General features: G+C 47.8%; 1 protein-coding gene across 2 annotated transcripts in view; it reads right to left on the reverse strand.

Annotated features, from left to right (window-relative positions):
- Window positions 1-14,247: 14,247 nt before the first annotated feature.
- The window catches only part of SESN2 (sestrin 2), a 32,744-nt gene continuing 26,322 nt past the window's right edge, over window positions 14,248-20,669 (reverse strand). The window contains exons 9-11 of one of the 2 annotated variants that reach the window (XM_062514464.1): window positions 16,531-16,577; window positions 14,631-14,672; window positions 14,260-14,346 (exon numbers count right to left, since the gene is read on the reverse strand). In XM_062514464.1, coding sequence (XP_062370448.1) covers window positions 14,340-14,346; window positions 14,631-14,672; window positions 16,531-16,577 — 96 coding nt within the window. In that variant the 3' untranslated portion in view covers window positions 14,260-14,339. Of the gene's footprint in view, window positions 14,347-14,630; window positions 14,673-16,530; window positions 16,578-20,669 lie in introns of both variants that reach the window. The other variant, XM_062514467.1, reaches the window with a different exon arrangement.

A 20,669-nucleotide genomic window follows, 5' to 3' on the forward strand; every position in this document is an offset into this window, starting at 1 on the left:
CAGGAAAATCTTTAAGCATCCAGAAGCTTAATCTTAGTTCAGGGAAAAAGGAAAAGCAACTTTCAAAAATATACAGGAATTTGCTGCAGCATAAAAGGGATTAAAACCAAGAACCTGACCCATGTGACACATCTAGGTTGGTTTCTCCCCAGTGTGGGAGAAGCTTTAACAGGATTTGCTGCAGCGCTCGGTGTCCCTGTCCTCGCTGGGCCAGCAAGAGGAGGACTTCAGTATGACTAAATAGTACCCAGGCAGCAATCCCAATAGGAAAATCTATTCTGGGAAACAAGCAGATCCAAGGTTGTCGATTTGGGCTGGTGCAGCTGGGAACAATCAATGCTGCACATTGCCCAGAGCAAATGCTGTGGGACTGCTGTTCGCAGCCCCACGGATGGGGGGATACAGTGCTACAAAAACACAAAAACACACCCCCAGCACAGGGCAAGGGTCACTTCTGACATCCTGCAGCACCTCACCTGAGCCACAAACACACCATAAACACCTTGGTGCTCTAAGAAATCCTCTCCTTTCAGAGGGCTTTGTTTGACCACCGGGGGGGGAAAAATACAGCACAAAGCAACCTCGTCCCACTGGGCATACAGGAAAAAGGAAAACCCACACTTTAAGCAAGGAAGAGGAATAAACGGCAGAAATTCCCATAATAATGAGAAAGGCAATATGCACAGCAACCAGAAGAAACCAGAGCAACTGTTTCACTCCTGAGGGACAGGTGATGACTTTAAGGTGAAAAACTTGGAATAGCAAAGAGCTTTCTAAAGGAGAACAAAATAGGAAACAGCTGATTGTCCCTTCAGTATGTCCTTTTAAAATATAGTAATGAAGAAATGCCAGTCACATGAAAATTTTATATGATTTAAGGAGAGGCAGATGGCTGAAATAAAAAAAGGCAGGCAGCAAACACTCAAATATGGGGTACATGGCCTTCTTCTGAAGTTTCATTTCCTCTCCATCCAGCCCAGCATCCCATTAAACCCTTGGCATTTCCATGTTAATAATCTGTTTATATACATTGTAAAAGGAACTCTTCTGGATTGTTTCACTTTAAAATCGAATGAAAGCCACAATGAGCCCAATATTAGCTCCTCTAATAAAGGCAGAGTTGTCCACATTTCAGTCCACACCAAGGTGAAATGCTACATTCACCCGTGGTGACTCAGACGTTTGCGTTCCATGATTCAGCCACAGGAACTTTAAAAAGGACTGGGGCATTACCCCATCCCTGCCCACGGAGCTATTTAAAACCAGTGATACTGGGTGTTCTCCTTCAGAGCTCATGGCCAGAGTCAGCAAGGGCTACAGTTCCTTTAGGGCTCTTCTCACTGCAGGAAATGCACCCACCTGGAATCCTTACACAGAGACAGCTCACCTGCCAGTGTGGAGGAAAAGGGGCACCACCACAGCTCTGGATGAGTTTCGCTGAATCACGGAATGGTTTGGGTTGGAAGGGACCTTCAAGTCTATCTCATTTCACCCCATGCCATGGGCAGGACATCTTCCACTGGGCCAGGTTACTCCAAGCCCTGTTCACCCTGGCCCGGAACACTTCCAGGGAGAGGCAGCCACAGCTTTCCTGGGAAATCCATTCCACTCCCTCACCACTCTCACAGGGATGAATTTCTCCCCAGTATTCCATCTAATTCCACTCTCTGTCAGTTTGAAGCCGTTCCCCCTTCACTCCAGGCCCTTGTAAATGCTCCCTTTTCCACCTTTCCTGCAGGCTCCCTTCAGGTACTGAAAAGCCACAGTTGGGTCACCCCAGAGCTCCTCTCCTCCAGGCTGAACCAGCCCAGTTCCCTCAGCCTTGCCTCACAGGAGAGGTGCTCCAGCCCTCTCATCAGCTTGGTTTCACCAGTTTTTGTTTTGGAAGAACAAGAAAATTTAAAAATCTTGTACGTACACATCACAGCTCTGGCTGCCTAGAGAGAGGAACCTTTCTGGGCTGTGCTCTGACACCGAGTGTAATTAATACCCCATTAACGAGGGCAGCAGAGCCAGAGTCACTGCCAAGAGCGACCACAAGGAGCACAACGTGATGCTCCTCCTTTCTCCTCCCATGGAGTGAAAAGCCAGTGTGGAAGTGGAAAATGGGTTATTTATAAGGCAGCTGGCATCACATTGTTTGGATCCTGCAGACTTTGATGGTTCAGATGAGACAAATGGGAGCTAACTGCTCCTGCACCACATGACTTCCTTCATGCTTCCTGTGACATTTCCAAGAGGGAAACTCCTATTTCCCAGAGCATTCCAGTCCCCACCAGTTAGTCAGCACGGTGCTCCACCTCAGACAGCCAAGGGCAGCAGGTCCAGCCTGGTGCCACCCACCATGTGATGGTGTCAGGGAAGGTGAGCATGTTATGTCCCACAGCAGTCCAGATGTTGACCACGACGGAGCACAGCTGGAGGAAGAGACTGCTGTGCCAAGGAGCTGACTGAGCACTTCCAGCCCCACCTTGGGAAGGTGAGGCCATGCTCCTGGAAAGCCCTGCGGTCACAGCACGTGGCTGCAGCACAAGGAATCTCTTCATTGTCACGGGGAAGGGGCTTAAAAATTGTACATTAAACTGGGCTTTGGAGAGGCCAGAGGAGCTTAAAGCAAAAATACCCCGCAGCCTTGTTTTTCAGGGGAAATACAACTTCCATTGGAAGTACATTTTAGCCAGTACTGGAAAAGTCTCACCATCAATGCCTCCTCACCACTCCCTGCAATTACAAAACAGGCTGAGTATTTTCTTGTTTACTAGTGAGGGAATGCTGTTAATGCCATCTTGACAAAATTAAAGATTCAGTCACATCTTTGCTAACTTGACTAACCCTAATTTGATGACTATGGTGATTCATGGCTTTGCCATCTCGAGGCAAGGGAAACTCCAAAGATGATGAACAACTTTTTGGAGCACCTCAAAGCAGCATTAAAAGAAAGTCTGGTCACAAGCCAAAGGAAGCACACATATAGGATACATTCCAGCAAAGCATCAGGCATTAGCAAAGCCTTGGCGTATTCCCGACAGGGAAGCATTAAGAGGCAGGATATCCATCTGCCACTTCCAGCCACGTTATTAGGAACACATTAAGCAAAAACACAGAGGAGAAAATTACATTAATTATTGCATTGTTTAGAGAAGAAACAGGAATGGCATTTAGCTTAACTCTTGTTCAACCCTCTCCTGCAGTAAAAACTCGAGATACTCAGAGAAAAATGTATAAACTGACATCACCTGAGGATCCCCACTTCAAAACAAAGGGATGAAGAAAACCAAAATGCACTCCCCTCCTTCCAAAGCCCTGCCCAGACATCACACACTGCTCTTCCCAAAGCGAGTGGCAGCTGCACAGTCACATCCATCACTAACAGCCTCCCAGGACAAACCGAACTCGAAAGACTCTGCAGCTTTGTGCAGATATTATCCAACATAATCAAGTCCTCCAGCAGAGTAAGTACATCTATGCCACTTAAAAACCAACGGGACAAACTTTGTTAATAAGCACAACACTGGAAGCTGCAAGCTAACAGCAAGAACATCAGTAAATATGAAACCTCTAGATTCAGATTAAATTACAATTAACCCTAAGAAGTAGGACTATATTTAACTCTAAGTTAGTCTTCAGTGCATAGGCCAAGGTCCACAGATGCATGATCCCAAATTTCTCTTCCTACCTCTAATCCTTCAAGATGTCAAACTTCAGCTGTGAGCCTCTCTGCCCACACAGTAATTGAAAAGAAAGGCAGCAAGATTCTTCTGTAAAAGTTGTTTCCTCTTTTAAACCTTTCACAAAAATCTCAGTAAATGCATTTGCTCTTCATACCCAAAGCTGAAACTGCAGCAAGAACACCTTTGGCTGTGCCAAGCCAACGGGCTTGCAGCAGTCGCACCGCACCAATAATCCAAATGATCCTTCAACACCTCCAGCTCCCCGCTCTGAAGTTACATTTTTTCCAAATTACTGCACAAGCCAGGCAGTGCCAGGGCATCCTACCACCCCTCACTCCTGGCTCTGCTCACCGAGACTTACAAAAGAGCCTTGGTTTAGTTTTTGGGGAACACCCAATTTCCCCACCGCACCTGCTCTGCTTAATTATTAACTAGGCAAGGAGCTCCTGATTAAAATGCAAGGCAAGGCTGGCACACAACCTCAGCTTCTGATCATCTTCTGCAGATACAGCTGGAAGAGAATTCTCTGCCACAGCTCAGGAATTAAAAGGAGGAGTGGATGAGTTTCACTTGGGGGACTTAAATTTAGCAAGGAAAATACTTTTTGTACCCTTGCAACTAAAAACTCATAAAATTTGAAATTGTAAACCACAGCTTTAGGTTCACACACAGAGAGAAGGTTTAAAAGCTTCCTTTCAATTGCACTGTGTTTTTACAAGTCATCTCTGCCAGAATAAATCTAACAGGTAATTACAGGTCTGACCTCCTTCTATTGCACAAATATGCCTTTGGAAACAACATGGATAAATATTTGCCCAATACAAGAACTCAGCTCCAACAGGAACCATTCCAGTTTATCAACTCTGTGATTCATGTAAATACAAGCTTTATTCTCTATTTAAGGAACAAGATAACACTTAGGAAGTGCATCTGTCCAATTTATGTTTCATAGATCTACCATGGGCCACCCTAAACAGTGGCACAGTCAGACCTCAGGTCACACCCAGACAAGAGCCATCAGCAAGACAGGGAGTGAACCTCGGCTCCAAATACTGACTCTTGCTCAGCCACCAAGGTATCTCTGAGCAGCAGCGAGGCTGAAGATGGGAACATGATGAGTAAAACATTGCTGCTAATGTGAACAAAGCAGTGCTGGGGTTGTAACATCCCCTTCTTCCCCTTTGGAACTGGGGAGAGAATTATGGAGGCCCAAAGGAGCTGAAAACAAAATGAGAGCACTCCATCTGCCCCCTTAGGCTTATCCTGGAATCCCAATCCCAGATGCTCCTGTTCTCTGCCAGTACCAAGAGAACTTGGGAAAACAGGGTGGTGGCAGCCACAGGCATCAAGAGCCATCCAGGAAGAAGGCACAAAAATCAGACAGGATGAGTGTCCCAAACCATACAGACCTCGGGTCCCCCAAACCAAACTGTTTACGCATCACACTGACTCACATGAGTGCAGGGACAATGCCATGGGAATTGTTTACAGCGTCAAGGTCCTTTCATATAATTAAAGGAAACATCAAGAGATGAGATAACACCAACAGTTCTGAAGGTACAGCTAATCCTAACCTTGTAGGAAGCTATTTCTCCCCGAGTTGCTCCCCCTCTTGCAGAAACAACCTCTCACACATTCCCAGATTCCTCATCTCACCTCATTCCCTTCATCCCATGTCTGCAGAGCACCAGCAGCAGCCTTATTTAGGAGCAAGCAGCACCACACCAAAACTGAAGATCGTTTGCAAGACTCTCAAATAATGCTCCCCTCTCCTCCCACATGGCAGGGCTGGTTCATCTGGTCCCAATCCCCCTGCCTTGGGCAGGGACACCTCCCACTGTCCCAGGCTGGTCATTGATGGGATCCCCTCTCAGCCTTCTCTTCTCCAGACCAACCAGGCCCAGCTCCTGCAGTCTCTGCTCATCAGAGAAATGCTCCAGACCACTTATCTCTGCAGCCTCCACTGGACCCTCTCCAGTAGCCTCTTGTCTTTCTTACACTGTGAACCAAACACAGTAAATTGAAGCAGGGCAGTGAGAGCTGTGAGCACAGCCCAGCACAGCCACAGCTCAAACCCTCCCATTGGAACAGCCTGGAGCTCAGCAAGAATGAGCCCCTCAAATATTTACCCACCCTCCCAGAAAAATTCTGCAGAATTGTATCACAGGACTATTTCAAGTATATCAGCTAACAAGCTTGCAGCCAGCCTAATGGGAGCTGCAGTCCCACCTTCACCGGGGTGCAGATAACCCACACACCAGCAGGACAGACAGAGGAGGATTCAGCCCTTTCCTGCCCAGGGCAGTCTTTGGGAGCCTCACATTTGAGTTAAACACCATGGGATCAAAGAATGATGTGATGGCAGAGATCACAGCCAAAGAGCTCCACTCTACATCCCAGGGCTCCATGAGGCACTTCCCAATGCTCAAAAAGGAATCCCTGCTGATTAGGAAGAAAGATCTTAGAGGCATCAGTAAAAACTCCCCACCGTGGCACCCACCAAAATCTATCTCTTCAAAATCCAGAACATACCAGACTGAGCAGCACCAAATCTCAAGTTCAAGGGTATTCTTCAAGAGCAGTTATAGCAAGGATACCTTAGAGCAAATGTGTGGCACACAAAAATTATGGTGTATAAACACAAATATTAAATTGCTTCTCTGTGCACCTTGGGTTTGAAACCAGGAATTTTTTCTTGTGCTGAATTCCCATCTCAAAAAGCCTGTGGAAGGTGCTGACTCCTTTGCTGTGAGAATTATCCCCTGAGGTCCCTGGAATTACAGGCTAGTGTGATGCCATCTAAATCTGTCATCTTATCAACAGCAGGGCTGGCTGGCCTCTGGGCACTTCAACTGGTCCAAAATCCCAGGTGGCCCCTTAGCTATACCAGCCCCCACATCCTCTGGGTGCCTTCTTTGAGACAGCCAAGACACTTTGTCATTAGCAACCCTGAAGCCTGTTTCTGCAGTAAATGAGCTCCTTGGATCTTCTAAAACAATTCTCACCTTCCTAAAGGGAACAGAAAAGAAAAAAAAAATAAAACCTCACAAAAAGAAAAAAATAAAAATAAAAAAAACCCCTGCAGTTCTTAACAAGATCAGCCCTAAAAAAAAAAAAAAAAAAAAAAAAAAATCAAAGCTTGGAAACTAAAAGCTGACTGATCCTTTAATAACAGAACTTTCCTGTATTTATAGAAATTTCTGGTTTGGCACAAAAGTATCTACTCATTTAGTGGGTGTTATAAGTATCACTTCTATACTCTGGTAATGCTGAAACCAAGAGGTCTGGTTGGTGGTAAAATGAGTGGTAAATGAGCAGGGAAAGACATTTTCCATGAATCTGAAACCCAAATTCTTGATCTCACTGGGGTGTAAGGGCTTCACCTCTCCATCTGTAATGACCACAGACAGTGACTGAACATGCACTATAGGTCTTCTGTCCTCCTTACAGAATCATTCTGGTTCCTGGGGTTTCCTGACAATGGTTACCTTGCAATTTATCCAACTGCTTAAAACCAAGCTTGAGATGATCCCTTTTAAGCATCCCACCAGTTACTTGTGTTTAGAGAGATCACCACAGGCTATCATGGATGCAAAATGCAATTTTCAAGCCAGAAAACTAATATGACACCCCAGAATAGTCTCCATCACAGAATGGCATCATCTCAATGGCAGTTCCTTGATGCCAAGATGTGACACAGGAAAGTCTCTTTAAACTTGTCCTTATTCTTCAGTTCTTTTCCTCAACATCTGTTTAGGGATGGGCTTAAGTGATCCTTGCTGTGGAAGAGTGAATGGCTACTGGAGGCAACAGGGTGTTCATTGTCAAACTCATTAAAAAAAAAAAAAAAACAACAAAAAACAACCCAGCACTGCTGCAATACACTGCCCCAGACACCACCTCCCAACATTCTACTCTAGGAAGTCTGATCAACACTTTATTCTGAAAAGGAACATAAGAAAAAGCCCTGAACAGGGCAAGGGTGCCAGACTGAGTCACATAATCCCATTAGAGTTATCCAGAGCACTCAGTTTGCTCAGTACCTGAGAGATAACAGGATTAGCTTCATGTTCAACATCATTTCAGCCTAATAATTGCAGAATCACTCCTATAACCTTAATGTCATTGATTCAGCAGAGGATTCCCATCAACCCCTCCCCCCAGCCTTGAAAGCCCCTTCATTAGCATCAGCATCTTAAGTTAATTACTTGGAGAGATTTTTCCTTTCTTCTTCCAAAGCAAAATGTAACTTAACCCTTACAACGCTTGGGAAGAGCAAACTCCTGCCTTCCCTGCAGGAAGGGACTCTGTTTACTTTCCTAATCACCACTTCAGTTTCCAAGATCTAATATTAAGCCCAAAGAGCTGGAGGGGAGGAGGACAGGTTTTTCATAATTTTGGTTGAATATCAATAAAAAAGATGACAAAGGCTGGTTACAGTCCTCTCAAAGATGAAGGTTCAGCCCCAGATTCCTGCCTAGCTCTGCCTTCCTGGGGAGAGGGGCTTGATCTGCTCTCTAAGAGCAGAGCTTGGAGGGATGACCACAGAGCCTCCTGGAGTGCTTTTCCTGCCAAGCAATGTCTTGCTGCTCACCTTGCCTTGGAAACGAGTCCCTTAGAGCAGAGGGGCTGGGGAAGGAAAGGGAAAGCACACAAAACAAACAATACACAGAGCTGCTTCCAGCCATGCAGGGGAACAGAGCACAGGAGCTGGGACATGTTTTTTATAAGGGATTTTCTCATGGAGTGCAGAACACTATTAAATTCTACCTTTCAAGTGCAGCAGGACACTGTGCTGTAGCAATTAGGCCAGTGTTGTTATGCTGGCACTAAGCCTGACATGGTGCCAGATCAGACCCCACTGCACTGCCTATGAAAGCCAATGTCCACAGCTTGGCTGCACCATCATGGTTTGTCTGTTTTACCCCCCGAAAAGGGGAGGGGAAAATCTCCTACAGAAATGCAATTCACACAATTCTAGAATGGTTTGAGTAGAAAGAGACCCTCGAACTCATCTCATTCCACTTCCTGACACAGTCCACTATCCCAGGTTGCTCCAAGCCCTGTCCAGCCTGGCCTTGAACACTTGCAGGGATGGAGCAGCCACAGCTTCCCTGGGCACCCTGTCCCAGGGCATCACCAACCTCACAGGACACATTCCTTCTCACTCTGCCATCCATCCCTGCCTTCTGGCAGCAGGAAGCCATTCCCCGCCCCTCTGTCCCCTGTCCCCCTTTCCTTGTCCCCGTGTCCCTCTGTCCCTCTGTCCCTGTCCCCCTCTCAGCCCCTTTCACCTCGGGCCGGTCCCGCGCGCCCTCTGGTGGTCACAGCGCAGCTCTGCGGCCCCCGGGACTGGAGCGGGTCCGGAGGGGGAACAGAACCGGGGAAGGGGCTGGAGCGGGTCCGGAGGGGGAACAGAGCCGGGGAAGGGGCTGGAGCGGGTCCGGAGGGGGAACAGAGCCGGGGAAGGGGCTGGAGCGGGTCCGGAGGGGGAACAGAGCCGGGGAAGGGGCTGGAGCGGGTCCGGAGGGGGAACAGAGCCGGGGAAGGGGCTGGAGCGGGTCCGGAGGGGGAACAGAACCGGGGAAGGGGCTGGAGCGGGTCCGGAGGGGGAACAGAGCCGGGGAAGGGGCTGGAGCGGGTCCGGAGGGGGAACAGAACCGGGGAAGGGGCTGGAGCGGGTCCGGAGGGGGAACAGAGCCGGGGAAGGGGCTGGGGCGGGTCCGGAGGGGGAACAGAGCCGGGGAAGGGGCTGGAGCGGGTCCGGAGGGGGAACAGAGCCGGGGAAGGGGCTGGGGCGGGTCCGGAGGGGGAACAGAACCGGGGAAGGGGCTGGAGCGGGTCCGGAGGGGGAACAGAGCCGGGGAAGGGGCTGGGGCGGGTCCGGAGGGGGAACAGAGCCGGGGAAGGGGCTGGGGCGGGTCCGGAGGGGGAACAGAGCCGGGGAAGGGGCTGGGGCGGGTCCGGAGGGGGAACAGAACCGGGGAAGGGGCTGGGGCGGGTCCGGAGGGGGAACAGAGCCGGGGAAGGGGCTGGGGCGGGTCCGGAGGGGGAATAGAGCCGGGGAAGGGGCTGGAGCGGGTCCGGAGCCTGGAGAAAAGGAGGTTCGGGGAGCCCTCTCCCTCTCTCCTGACAGGAGGCTGCAGCCAGGTGGGGCTCGGGCTGTGCTCGCAAGGGACTGGACAGGAGCAAACAGCGTGAAGTAGTGCGCAGAGAAGGTTTAGGCTGGGCATGGGGGGAAATTGCTCACTAAAGGGCACAGCTGCCCCGGGCAGTGGAGAGTCCCCTTCCCTGCAGGGGTTTAAAAGCCGTGAGGATGCGGCACTCGAGGACGAGGGCTAGTGGCAGCCTTGGCAGTGCTGGGGGGATGGCTGGGCTTGAGGATCTTGGCAGGCTTTTCCAACCTGCAGGATTGATTCTATGGTAAATTGCACCAGAAGTGCAATTGCACAGCCGAGTTACCCTAATGTACAAAGCTTTACCTTACACGGCCTTAGACTTGTTCTAAGAGGCACCAGGATCCACGGCAGAGCCTGCATCTGCTGAACACATCTGTACAGGAATTTAGCAACTCCTACAAATGTTATTCTTCATGTGCCAGGGAATACAAATTTATCATAATCCAGACAGTAAACCCTTTTGAAATCCTAAAATCTCTGTTTCACAAAATGAGACAAACCCAGGCTGGGTTGAAGAACCGTGCTCTCCCTAAGCAAGTCAGAGTTGTTCACTCATTCCACACCGCTGGATGGGTCCAGCCTGTAAAAAAGTCACCTCCTATCTCTGGTTGCTTGCTTGTTTCAAGAGACAAAAGACACCTTCAGCAATCAGAGCTAGGGCTCCTTTCCAAGACCAAGGAGCGCCAAGGAGATGAAGTAGTGATGTCAGCAGTGACAACATCCAAATGATCATACTGGGACTGCATCTCAGGGTCAGCCCGAGGGCCTGCGAGTAGCTTTGTCCAGCCAACAGCTCAGCTAACACTATTTACAGCTCACAAAGGCAGCGAGATAATGAGAACATTCAGTATTTTGTTTCTAAAAGGCCAGGTTTGCCACTCAGCCTGGACACATTGCTCCTGTGTGAAGGAACAGTAATAACAAAGGTCACATTTATACTAAACCTGCTTGTCTCTGGTTCCAGGCAGACTCCTTTTCTATTCCCAATCCCAATAAATTCAGCTATTAAAATCTCTGGACAGAATTTACAGGCAATGTTCCAGGAGCAAGGTGAATTTAAGGTCCAACAAGTTAAAAAAGAAAACTTGAAACTCTGGAAACCCACTGCCCTGTTCCATGCCTACTTACTGAGCCACAGGAACTCCACACCCACCGTTTCACAGCAAGTCACCCTGAATTACCCAGAGTATTGGTTGCATGTCCTACAAGGTCTTACCTCCTCACACAAGGAATACATTGTTCAGTTCTGTCATGAAGCATTTCTTGTGCTTCATGCCTCAGAATTAAACATTTCTCACTCAACATCAACCTTTGCCACTATCTTGCTCCAACCAGCCTGGAGGCTGACACATCTCCATCCCAGCACATCCACAGCTGAGCCAGGAAACCAGAAAACCAGCAGAATTAACCTCTGCTTTCCCCCAGTCAGAGACAAGAGTACAAACTGCACAACAGCTCCAAAAGTCACTCAAAATGGGGCGTCACGGAATTAGGAGGTCTCTGACAGGTCAGCAAATAATCTCTGAAAAACATTTGGCTTGTAGCTCAGGAGGGAAAGGCAGCAAGAGTTCAGACACCTCCTCAAGTTGTTCGGGGAGGAATTATTGGGTATTATTTTTCAGAAATGCCACTTTAACTAGATGGATGGCTGAGTTGAACCACTTGCAAATACAGCAGGCAGAAAAACAGCACTGACATGCCATCGAGTGCCCCACTCAGTGCATTAATTACACTAAGAACTAGAACAAATTTAAGAACAAAAGGCTGTCAGTATAATGTCCCAAAGTATTTTGTTAACCCCTCAAGTGTACTCGACTTATTTACAGTAATGCTTTCTTTAGATACGGAAATGCTCTGTGCTGCACCTTGTTCAAAAGTCAAATGTTTTCCACTGAGATCAGTTCCAGCCTCTGGTAACCTGCCTAAGAAACAGCAGGAAACTGCCTTTCTACCTGCTTGCAAGTTAGGACACATCAGCTGTAATGAAGGATTTGATCTCAGGCACTTTGGCCACTTGGGTTCTGCTGTATCACACAGAGCTGTGTTACTGCTGCACAACATGCAGCATGTGAGTGGAATCACAGCTTCTGTGTCTTCCTGAAAGAAAAGCCCATTCTTTTGTTCTGGACATTATGAAGAGATTTCCATTGGCTACTTAGCAGTGATTGTTCTTCTCCAGCAGACCTGAGCTGGTGACAGCAAAGCTCCCAAGCCTGCAATGCTCTGAGTGCACATCAAAGCCAGCACACACTGCTGGCACTCACTGCCAGCTCCATCAGCCTCCATTAAAACAGACCTTAGAACCCCTTCCAGTGCCTAAAGGGGTTCCAGGAGCTGGAGAGTGACAGGACACAGGGAATGGCAGAGGGCAGTAGGAGATGGGATAATGGGAAGGAATTCTTCCCTCTGAGGGTAGGGAGGCCCTGGCACAGGTTGCTCAGAGAAGCTGTGACTGCCCCATCCCTGCAAGTGTCCAAGGCCAGGTTGGACAGGCCATGAAAAAGCCTGGTCTAGTGGAAGGTGTGTGCCCATGGCCCTCCCAACCCAAACCATTCAATGATTCTATAGTGGCTCCCATCATGGTTTAGAATCTCTGAGCATCTGAAGGTATAGCTCTGATTTAAAAACCAAGGATTCACCTTTTCAGCCCTTTCCTCTACTCAGACTATATTTGGAGCCCAAGTCTCCAGAAGCAGCAGATTCAGATCACACTGGTTTCTTTCTGAGGCATGTAACCCAGGAGTCAGCTTAGATGCTAAAACAAATTACTTCTTAGTTTGCACAAAGGTGAAGGACTTGAAGAGTAATTCATATTTTTAGGAGGAAAAAAATTAGGAAAAAAGTAGCACAGCAGGAGATAGAGGATGAAAGTCAAAGTGGATGAAAGCCAGCATGGAATAAAGCAGTAGCTGCAGAAGATTCTTCAAGCATCCATAAACTTGGCATTTCGGGAGCTTTCTGAAAAAGCAGCTTTGAGTAACAGCCTGTGTGTGCAAAGACTACTTCACTAATTTCTTTAAATATTTCACAGTGGTCCTACAGAGATTTAGACCTTTTAGGGACTTAAAGGTTCATATCTGAATACCTGCAGAGGAAGTGTGTAAGCATAGGCAGGAACTATCAACAGAGAGCAAAGTACAGGAGGTCAAAGGACCCAACAGCAACAACTTTCCATGAAAAGGCATTCCATGCTTCCTCTGAACCTGTTCATTAATGATTGCTCATTACTGGGCAAGTGAACAGCAGGTCTGCTCCCACCTTAGGTTGATCCAACATGGCAGCAGAGGTTTCAAGGAGCCATAGGCATAAGGGGAGACCTGCCCCGCCAAGCACAAAGCTTCCACTTCAGTATTCTGCCTTTTGTGTCTCCCTGACTTACAGACAGATGAAATACTAGACAGAACACAATCCTTTGGTAAAGAAAGAGCTCCAAACCTAGCTCATGGTAGAGCTAAAACCCAGATCATGGTAAGGTGAGTGAGTGGTGTTTGGAGGTGGCCTGGGTAGTGACAGGCAGTAGATAAACAGCAAAAACAGACTCCAAAGAAACCTGCACCACAGGAAGGATCTGAAGAAGGGAAAGGTATTCCAAGGACACTTCCCTTCAACAGATCACTTGTGCAGATGGGACCTTGAGGAAGCTTGGCCCAGCAGCATGAGTATATTCAAGTTTCATTTATTCCCCTCCCTAATGTCCATCCTCCCACAGGTACCCCAGCTCCTCCAGGGCAGCACTGTCCCTCCCTCCAGCAGGGACCACGCGGGGCTGGCACCGCTGCAGCACCAGCTCTCATCTCCTCACACACTACTGCAGTTCCCCCACTTCAGAACCTCAGCCACCTCCGTGGCACTGGCACCTCAGCAGCCTGCACATCCCTAAAGCAAATGCCAGTGACACAGGCACAGCCCACAGGGAAGGAATTCAGTTTTAAGTCCACCATTAGTGACAAACAAAGACATGTGAGGCTGCCCTGGCTATGACACACACCCCCCCAAATTTACTGCAATGAACTGATGCAAAATCATAGAACCCCAGAATGGTGTGGGTTGGAAGGGACCTCAAAGCTCATCCAATTCTACCCCACGCCATGGGCAGGGACATCTTCCATAGACCAGGTTGCTCCAAGCCCTGTCCAAATTGGCCTGAAATACTTCCAGGGATGGGGCAGCCACAGTTTCTCTGGGAAATTCATTCCAGTCACTCACCACCCTCACAGGGAAGAATTTCTCCTTAATATTCAATCCAAACTCACTCACCTTCAATTTAAGGCCATATGTGGGAACTTGACCTACTTGACTTACTCAGGGCCATGTCCCAAAGTTTGCCAGAAGTTTCTGTATATTCTTCTCTATACTTAACTCAAGGCAGGGTTGTGAGCAAATTTTAAGCTGCATACCTGTTCTAGAATACCATGTATGGACAGCTCTGAAACTTCACTGCAGCTGCCTGGAGACCTGGCTTCCACTCGTCCTCAGGGATGAGCATGAATTAAAATCTGAAGACAACAGCAAATTTAATTTTTAATTAGCCAGGGCAGTCAGCCAAGGAAGGCTCCCCCACCCACCCATGGCTGGTGAAGCCTGACAGCTCAAAAGGATTTACACTTCCCTGTGCATTCCCAGTGGCCATTCCAAGCACACCAGCTCAAACAAGCACCAGTCATGCAGCACTGTGAGCACAGTTAATGTCCAGCCAGGGAAGAACAGCAATGCATCCAAAGCACCAGGCTTGAAGGGAACAAAGGGCACAGACTTGGCCTTCAGCTCAGCTCCATCTTACCTCATCTCCAGCATCAACCCAGTAGTCCTGAGCTTAGCAGCACTTGGAGAATGAACATCCATAAAAGCAAAGGAATTGTAAGGAAATGATAATAAAAGATCCATCTGTTTATTCTGTCTTTAACACAGGTTCTTGGCTCCTGGCACCAAGGAGGTAACACGTAAAGCTTCACGACCAGCCATGAGGGGTGTCTGTGCTCACAAAGATCCAGCACAGATACTCCATCCTAAAATGGCACTGCAGAAGTTGCTCAGAGGGAAAGGGAAGTAACTTAACTTCTGTTGGCAAAATGCAAGAACATACAGCTTTTCACATCCCAGGCCACCAGCACTCATCAAAACAGGGACTGTCAGAGACCTCAAAAGACTCCAGCTCTGTCTCACTGATCTAGCCAAAAATGGGGTTCAAATTCACATAAAAAGGGACACAAAGCTTTGTGAGGTGGACAGAGGTGGCTGGTGGCAGCCCTTGCATAGGCTGAGTCCTGGTGAATAAGGAGAACTCACGGATCACGGAATGGTTGGGGATGAGAGGGACTTTGAGTGTCTTGTTCCAGCCCTGCTGTGGGCAGGGACACCTTCCACTAGGCCAGGCTGCTCAGAGCCTCATCCAACCTGGCCTTGACATTGCTCAAAGCCATTGCAGCAATTCAAGCCCTAGAGACTGAAAATGGCCGTGCTCTGCTGTGTCCCAGGGCTGCCCAGGAGCTGCCACCCCCACAGGCACTGCTCCAGCCCCAGCTGCCAGTGCCACACTCACTCCACCTTCTGCCTCCCCCACAAGTCATCACTGGGATGATGTTTGCCACCAGCAGATCAGGAGGGAAAGCAATCACCACAGACTAAATGTGCACCTTACAGCCTGACAAAGAGGGGGCACAGCAGTTCTTGCATCAGGACTACAAGCACATTATACTTTGATGCAGGAGCTCTTGGCTTGCAAGACCCAACCAAGATCCAGCCAGGCCACTGGGCTCCAACGCAGCAGCTCTGTATGAAGCCAAGAGCTGGCCTTCCCCTGCCTCAGCAAGCACACTGCCCTGCTGACAAGTGCAACCATTCCCAAAGTTTTCAGGATGGCAACACCTGACTGCATAGGACAACCTAGAAATATTATTTACCAGTTGGAATCACCAACTGCAGTATCACAGTGCAGAAGATGTGAGGTCAATATGCTGCATGGATACTGGCTTCCCACCAGGCAAAAGCCTTCATGGAAATCTCATGTCAATGGCAGGGAAAAAAAATGGGCATTTAACTAATTTCTTGTAGCCATTTTAGGCAAACAGATGGAAGACCTCTTCAAGGCAATCTTTAAGCAAAAATCTGTGACTTTTAATTACAACCATATCTTTGCATCAGTTAAACCTACCAGCAATGAATTTTCTTGCTTCGGGGCAAGCACCACACACTGCCTAAAGCATGAGATTTAAATTTTAATTTTAAAAAATTAATTCAAAAAAATCCTGTACCTTCTGCAACACAGAGCAGCCTAAAGGAATAAATATAGAAAAACAGGAACAACCAGGAGCTGATCCTGCTTTATGCCTTGCCACGTGCCTTGTTCAAACCAGCTCATTGCTTCTGGCCTCTTCCTTATTAAGAAAGGGGATGCTACTTGTTTTCAAGAACTTGGGATAGCCAAGAGACCAGCATTCCAGGTTTCATAAATGGGACATTCCAAAAAAGATCTTCCATATGTACAGAGCTTCAGTCAGATCTGGTCCGCACGATAGTACAAGTAGAGCTGATATATCTGCAAAACTACATTATTTTCTAATCTCCTTCTACACTTGAAATGAAGACACCAAGTTTAAAGTAATCAGGTTCTTTATGCTGCTTAACCAAAGAGAACATGTCAGGACCAAAATCTGTGGCAAGATATCCAAGACTCTACTCACCAGCATTCTCTTCCATTTCTCTTGTACACTAGTGTCTGGAGAAATTCCTGAAAAAACAGGAAACAAAGTCAACACACCAATTAAAATTCCAAGTGTGAACAAAGCTCAGATTTAGTTTTATTTCTCTATCAGCTCTGCTCAGCTTACACAAAACCAGTGTGGAGGAAACCTAGAGCAGAAACCCTGCCCCAAACTAGAGGAGTGTGACATTGTCACCCCTCTTGAAGACATCAGAAGCTTCCAATCACACACGTGACATGATGGAAAGAAAAGAGAAACAAAATTAAGGTGCCATAATTACAAAGCAGCAATATTTATTCCCAGGGAAAACATTCCACATCTGCCTCTTCAGGAAGTGATGTGCCTGCTGTAAAAGGGAACAGCCTGCAGCTTATCTAGCAAAGGCAGCACAGCACGTGCACAGGAAGTATTTCAGATGTCACACAGCATCAAGGCACTTTTGAACATACTGTGGGGGGGAAAAAAAGATTACAAAAAAGGAACTAGGATTTTAGTAGAAAAGCCAGTTTTTCTCTGGAGAAAGTTCTGAAATGAGGTGCCAGGGGAACTAAGTTTGGGGAAATCATGTGTCTTGATTTGACAGATTCCACAGTGCAGTAAAACCAGGTTCAGTATTTTAGAAAAAGGGAGATTCTGTCCTCAAAATCTTGCAGGTCAAACTTAGACAACCTCAACTGGACATGTCAGAAGGAACAGCATGGGGTGACTGGGGAAGAACTACAAAATAAGGTTATTGCAGTGCTGAGGAGTCAAAGCCAGCCTTTATCTCTAGCCCACTTCAGCCTAACCTTTTCCCCATGAAGCCCAGGCCAACTCATCACCTTTGCTCCAGCAGCAAAGCATAGTTTGGTGGCTTTAGTTTAACATCAGATCAGCTGGTCATCTTCATGTGACAACTTGCTGATTGTGCAGTGTGTGCTCAGCTTGTTCAAGAGCACTGGAGCATCCCAGGGCTGCAGGGACAACCACAACACACCATCCATGGAAGCTCTGCCAGTGGGGCTTTTCAGTGAGGCTCAGCTGTGTGGGAGAAAATGCTCCTTTGGATCAGACCACCATGCTCCAGGCTACTTCTTTCTGATGCAGCTCAAATTCCATTGCATTCATGTGCTTGGAATGGGGGGAACACCTCAACAGAGACATTAAACCCTCAAAACATAATTGGGGCCCACAGCTTTAAACAGCTTAGAAAAGAGAAGTATCTGTACAGCAAGTATTCTGGGCAGCAAGTGAGTGGATCAAGAACATCAGGAGGTTTTGATTTCAGAGGCAGACAGCCACAAGTTGCTTAGGAAACACCCTCAGAATTGCTACAGCCTAAATCCATTAACTCTTAAAATACAGCTTTCACATGCATTTGGATGTATGGTTTGGTGCTGCATCAAGGGCACCATGTGCAAGAACTGGAATGAATGAATTACAGAATCATTTAAGCTGGAAAAGATGACTGAGTCCAACCATTAATCCAGCACTACCAAGACAACCACTAACCCTTGTCCCCAAGTGCCACATCCACATGTTTTTGAACCCTTCCAGGAATGGTGACTCCAACATTGCCCTGAGCAGCCTGTGCCACAGCTTGACAACCTTTTTGGTGTAGAAAATTTCCCTGATATCCATCCTAAAACTCCCTGGCACAACTTGAGGCTGTTTCCTCTTGTCCTGTCCCTTGCTCCCTAGGAGCACAGCCCTCACCTGGTCCATTTTCCTGCCAGGAAATGCTCCCACACTGAAGGCAGAAGAGCCACCATCCCTGCCTGCTTTTCAAGCAAGCCCTTCTGGGAAAGGAGAGCAGAAGAGAAACTGAAACCAACACCTCAAAGCTTCCTTGAATCTCAGCACAAATGACAGCAGTGCTCCCATTCCCCCAAAGCCACTGGGGAGCTGGGTTAAATTTGCCTTTCAAGGGCATTCCTGCACAGGCTGTGCTGAGCTCTGCACTACAAGGGGCACATTTGTGCCTGGAGTACTAATCCTGGAAGCCTATCACTGCTGGACACTCACTGTGCACACCAGGGACATCTGTCACTGCCTGATGGCACAGCTGGAAGCACCTCAGTCTGTGCTGGGAGGATCTCCCTGAGCAGAACACTAAATCCACAATATCTGGTTACTAACAGAACAAGCATAAAAGGCACACTGCAAGCAAAAAAGTGATGCCAGGGTAGAGGAAGAAGGAGCAAAGTCCACACTCCTGCAGCACTGCCACAGGCTGCCAAAGCAGGAGCACAGCTCTGCCTGCACTGAGGAACAGGAATTCTCACCAAAGAAATGGATTGAGCAGTGCAGATCCTGCTGCCAGCGTTAACCAAGACCAGCTAATTGGAAAGCTGCATTCTGGAATAATATTTGAGATAACCCAGTCCACAGAACAGAAATTTACTTTTATCCCCTGTCACAGGTTTCCCAGATACTTACTTCTGAGAAAACTTGGATTTTTCATTTCCTCTAGCATGACATGCCACAGCTCCTATGAATATTCATGTCAGGAGTGTTCCCGCATTTCCTGACAGCTGTGTGGAATTCCTGTGTTTCCAGAGCCCTGGTACCAGCACAGCTCAGCAGCTTCCAGTGCTCAGGACACTCCCTGCCCCTCGCTTCTCTGGCCACCACAGCAGCAGAATCTTGCTCTTTGTCTGCCTCCAGACTTCAAACATTTTACAGCTTTTTCCCCAGCTCTTTGTACCACTCTAAGAATATATTCCTGTTCCATTGACCCAGCTCTGAACTCCCAGCAATAAGGTGATGGCTTTTTTCCAGCTAGGCAGCTAAGCCACACACAATAGAAAACTGTTTGGAGCGTTTTCAACCTTATTTCTTCAGTCTTAACACACTCCCTGCTGCACAGGGAATTTTGTCTTTCCCAGCTCTGCCACATCCTCCCACATCAACACAGCCCGACCCAATTCCAGACCCTGGACCTCCTCCCCTGCCCTCCCACCCGTTCCTTGCACCAGCACGGATGAAGCTGCTCTGGGAGCAGTCAAAGCTGGCCCAGATGCAGAGCAAGCATGTCCAGAGGGAAGGACAGAACCTCGACAGCCCCAGGTCAAACCAGCACACCAAGGTGCTGCTGTTTGTTCCAGCCTTGGGCAATCCACATCCATGAGCTTTACTGAACACCCATTTACAGCGTCCCCCTTTCCTCACTTTCATTTTCATTCCTTACCCAGACCTCTGAAACATTATGCATTCAGCTTACTTCAGAATGAAACTCATTAGCTGGACCCCTCTGTCCTCACTGCTCATCTCCTCCAGTAACATAAACAGCTTCCTTCAAAAGACAACAGCACATTTCCAAAAGTCCAGCTAAAACCTAAGCCAGTGTTGGTTGTTTTTCCCAACTAAACAAGAAAACTGACAACTCTTCCAAGCAGAAGTGGCACATTACTTCTCCACAGTGGCTGCCAACAGGCTTGCCTTAGGCATGGAAAGGCAGTTTCCATGCTGGCTCAGCTCTAAATCACCATTCCAGAGAGGGACATGACAGCAGCTGGGCAGCTACTACAGGGCTTTTACTGTAAGGAGACACAAAACCCAAGGCTGCCTTGGAAAAAAAAGCATGTGGGGGAGAGAAAGGATGCTCTTATAAAGGTTTGGAACTATATCCACCAGTTGCAGGGAAAGGGAAGGGTTAACACACACCCATAGCTTGAGGAACATGGTCCTGCATTAATATAGACCATGACCCATGAAATTAAACAAGCTCACCTGACAACTCCCAGATGATTATTCATTTTGACCTAATATGGTACTAGTAACAGCCAATAAACAAATATTAGATTATCACTCATTATGCCACTTCAGTCCTTTGCTTTACACTACTTAAAAAATGACATTACTGCAGAAGGCTCCCACTGGGGCAGATGACAAGAGCCCAGCAAAGGGCTGATGCTGCCCACAACAGCTCACCATCATAGCAAGAAAAAGCAGACACCAGGAATAAGGCCAACTGGGAGATGGAAGCCAGGCACAGAGCAGCCTCCTCTTCATCACACAGAGAACATCCTGAGTCTTCCTCCCTGATTTGCCAAACTCTACTCAAGCAGTTGATTCCATCAGAACTCTCCCCAGCTGCAAGTATTCCTCAAGGGCCAGACTTACAAACCCTCCCCAAC

This window comes from Cinclus cinclus, unplaced genomic scaffold (assembly GCF_963662255.1).
Source record: "Cinclus cinclus unplaced genomic scaffold, bCinCin1.1 SCAFFOLD_248, whole genome shotgun sequence".
NCBI classification, from domain to species: Eukaryota; Metazoa; Chordata; class Aves; order Passeriformes; family Cinclidae; genus Cinclus; species Cinclus cinclus.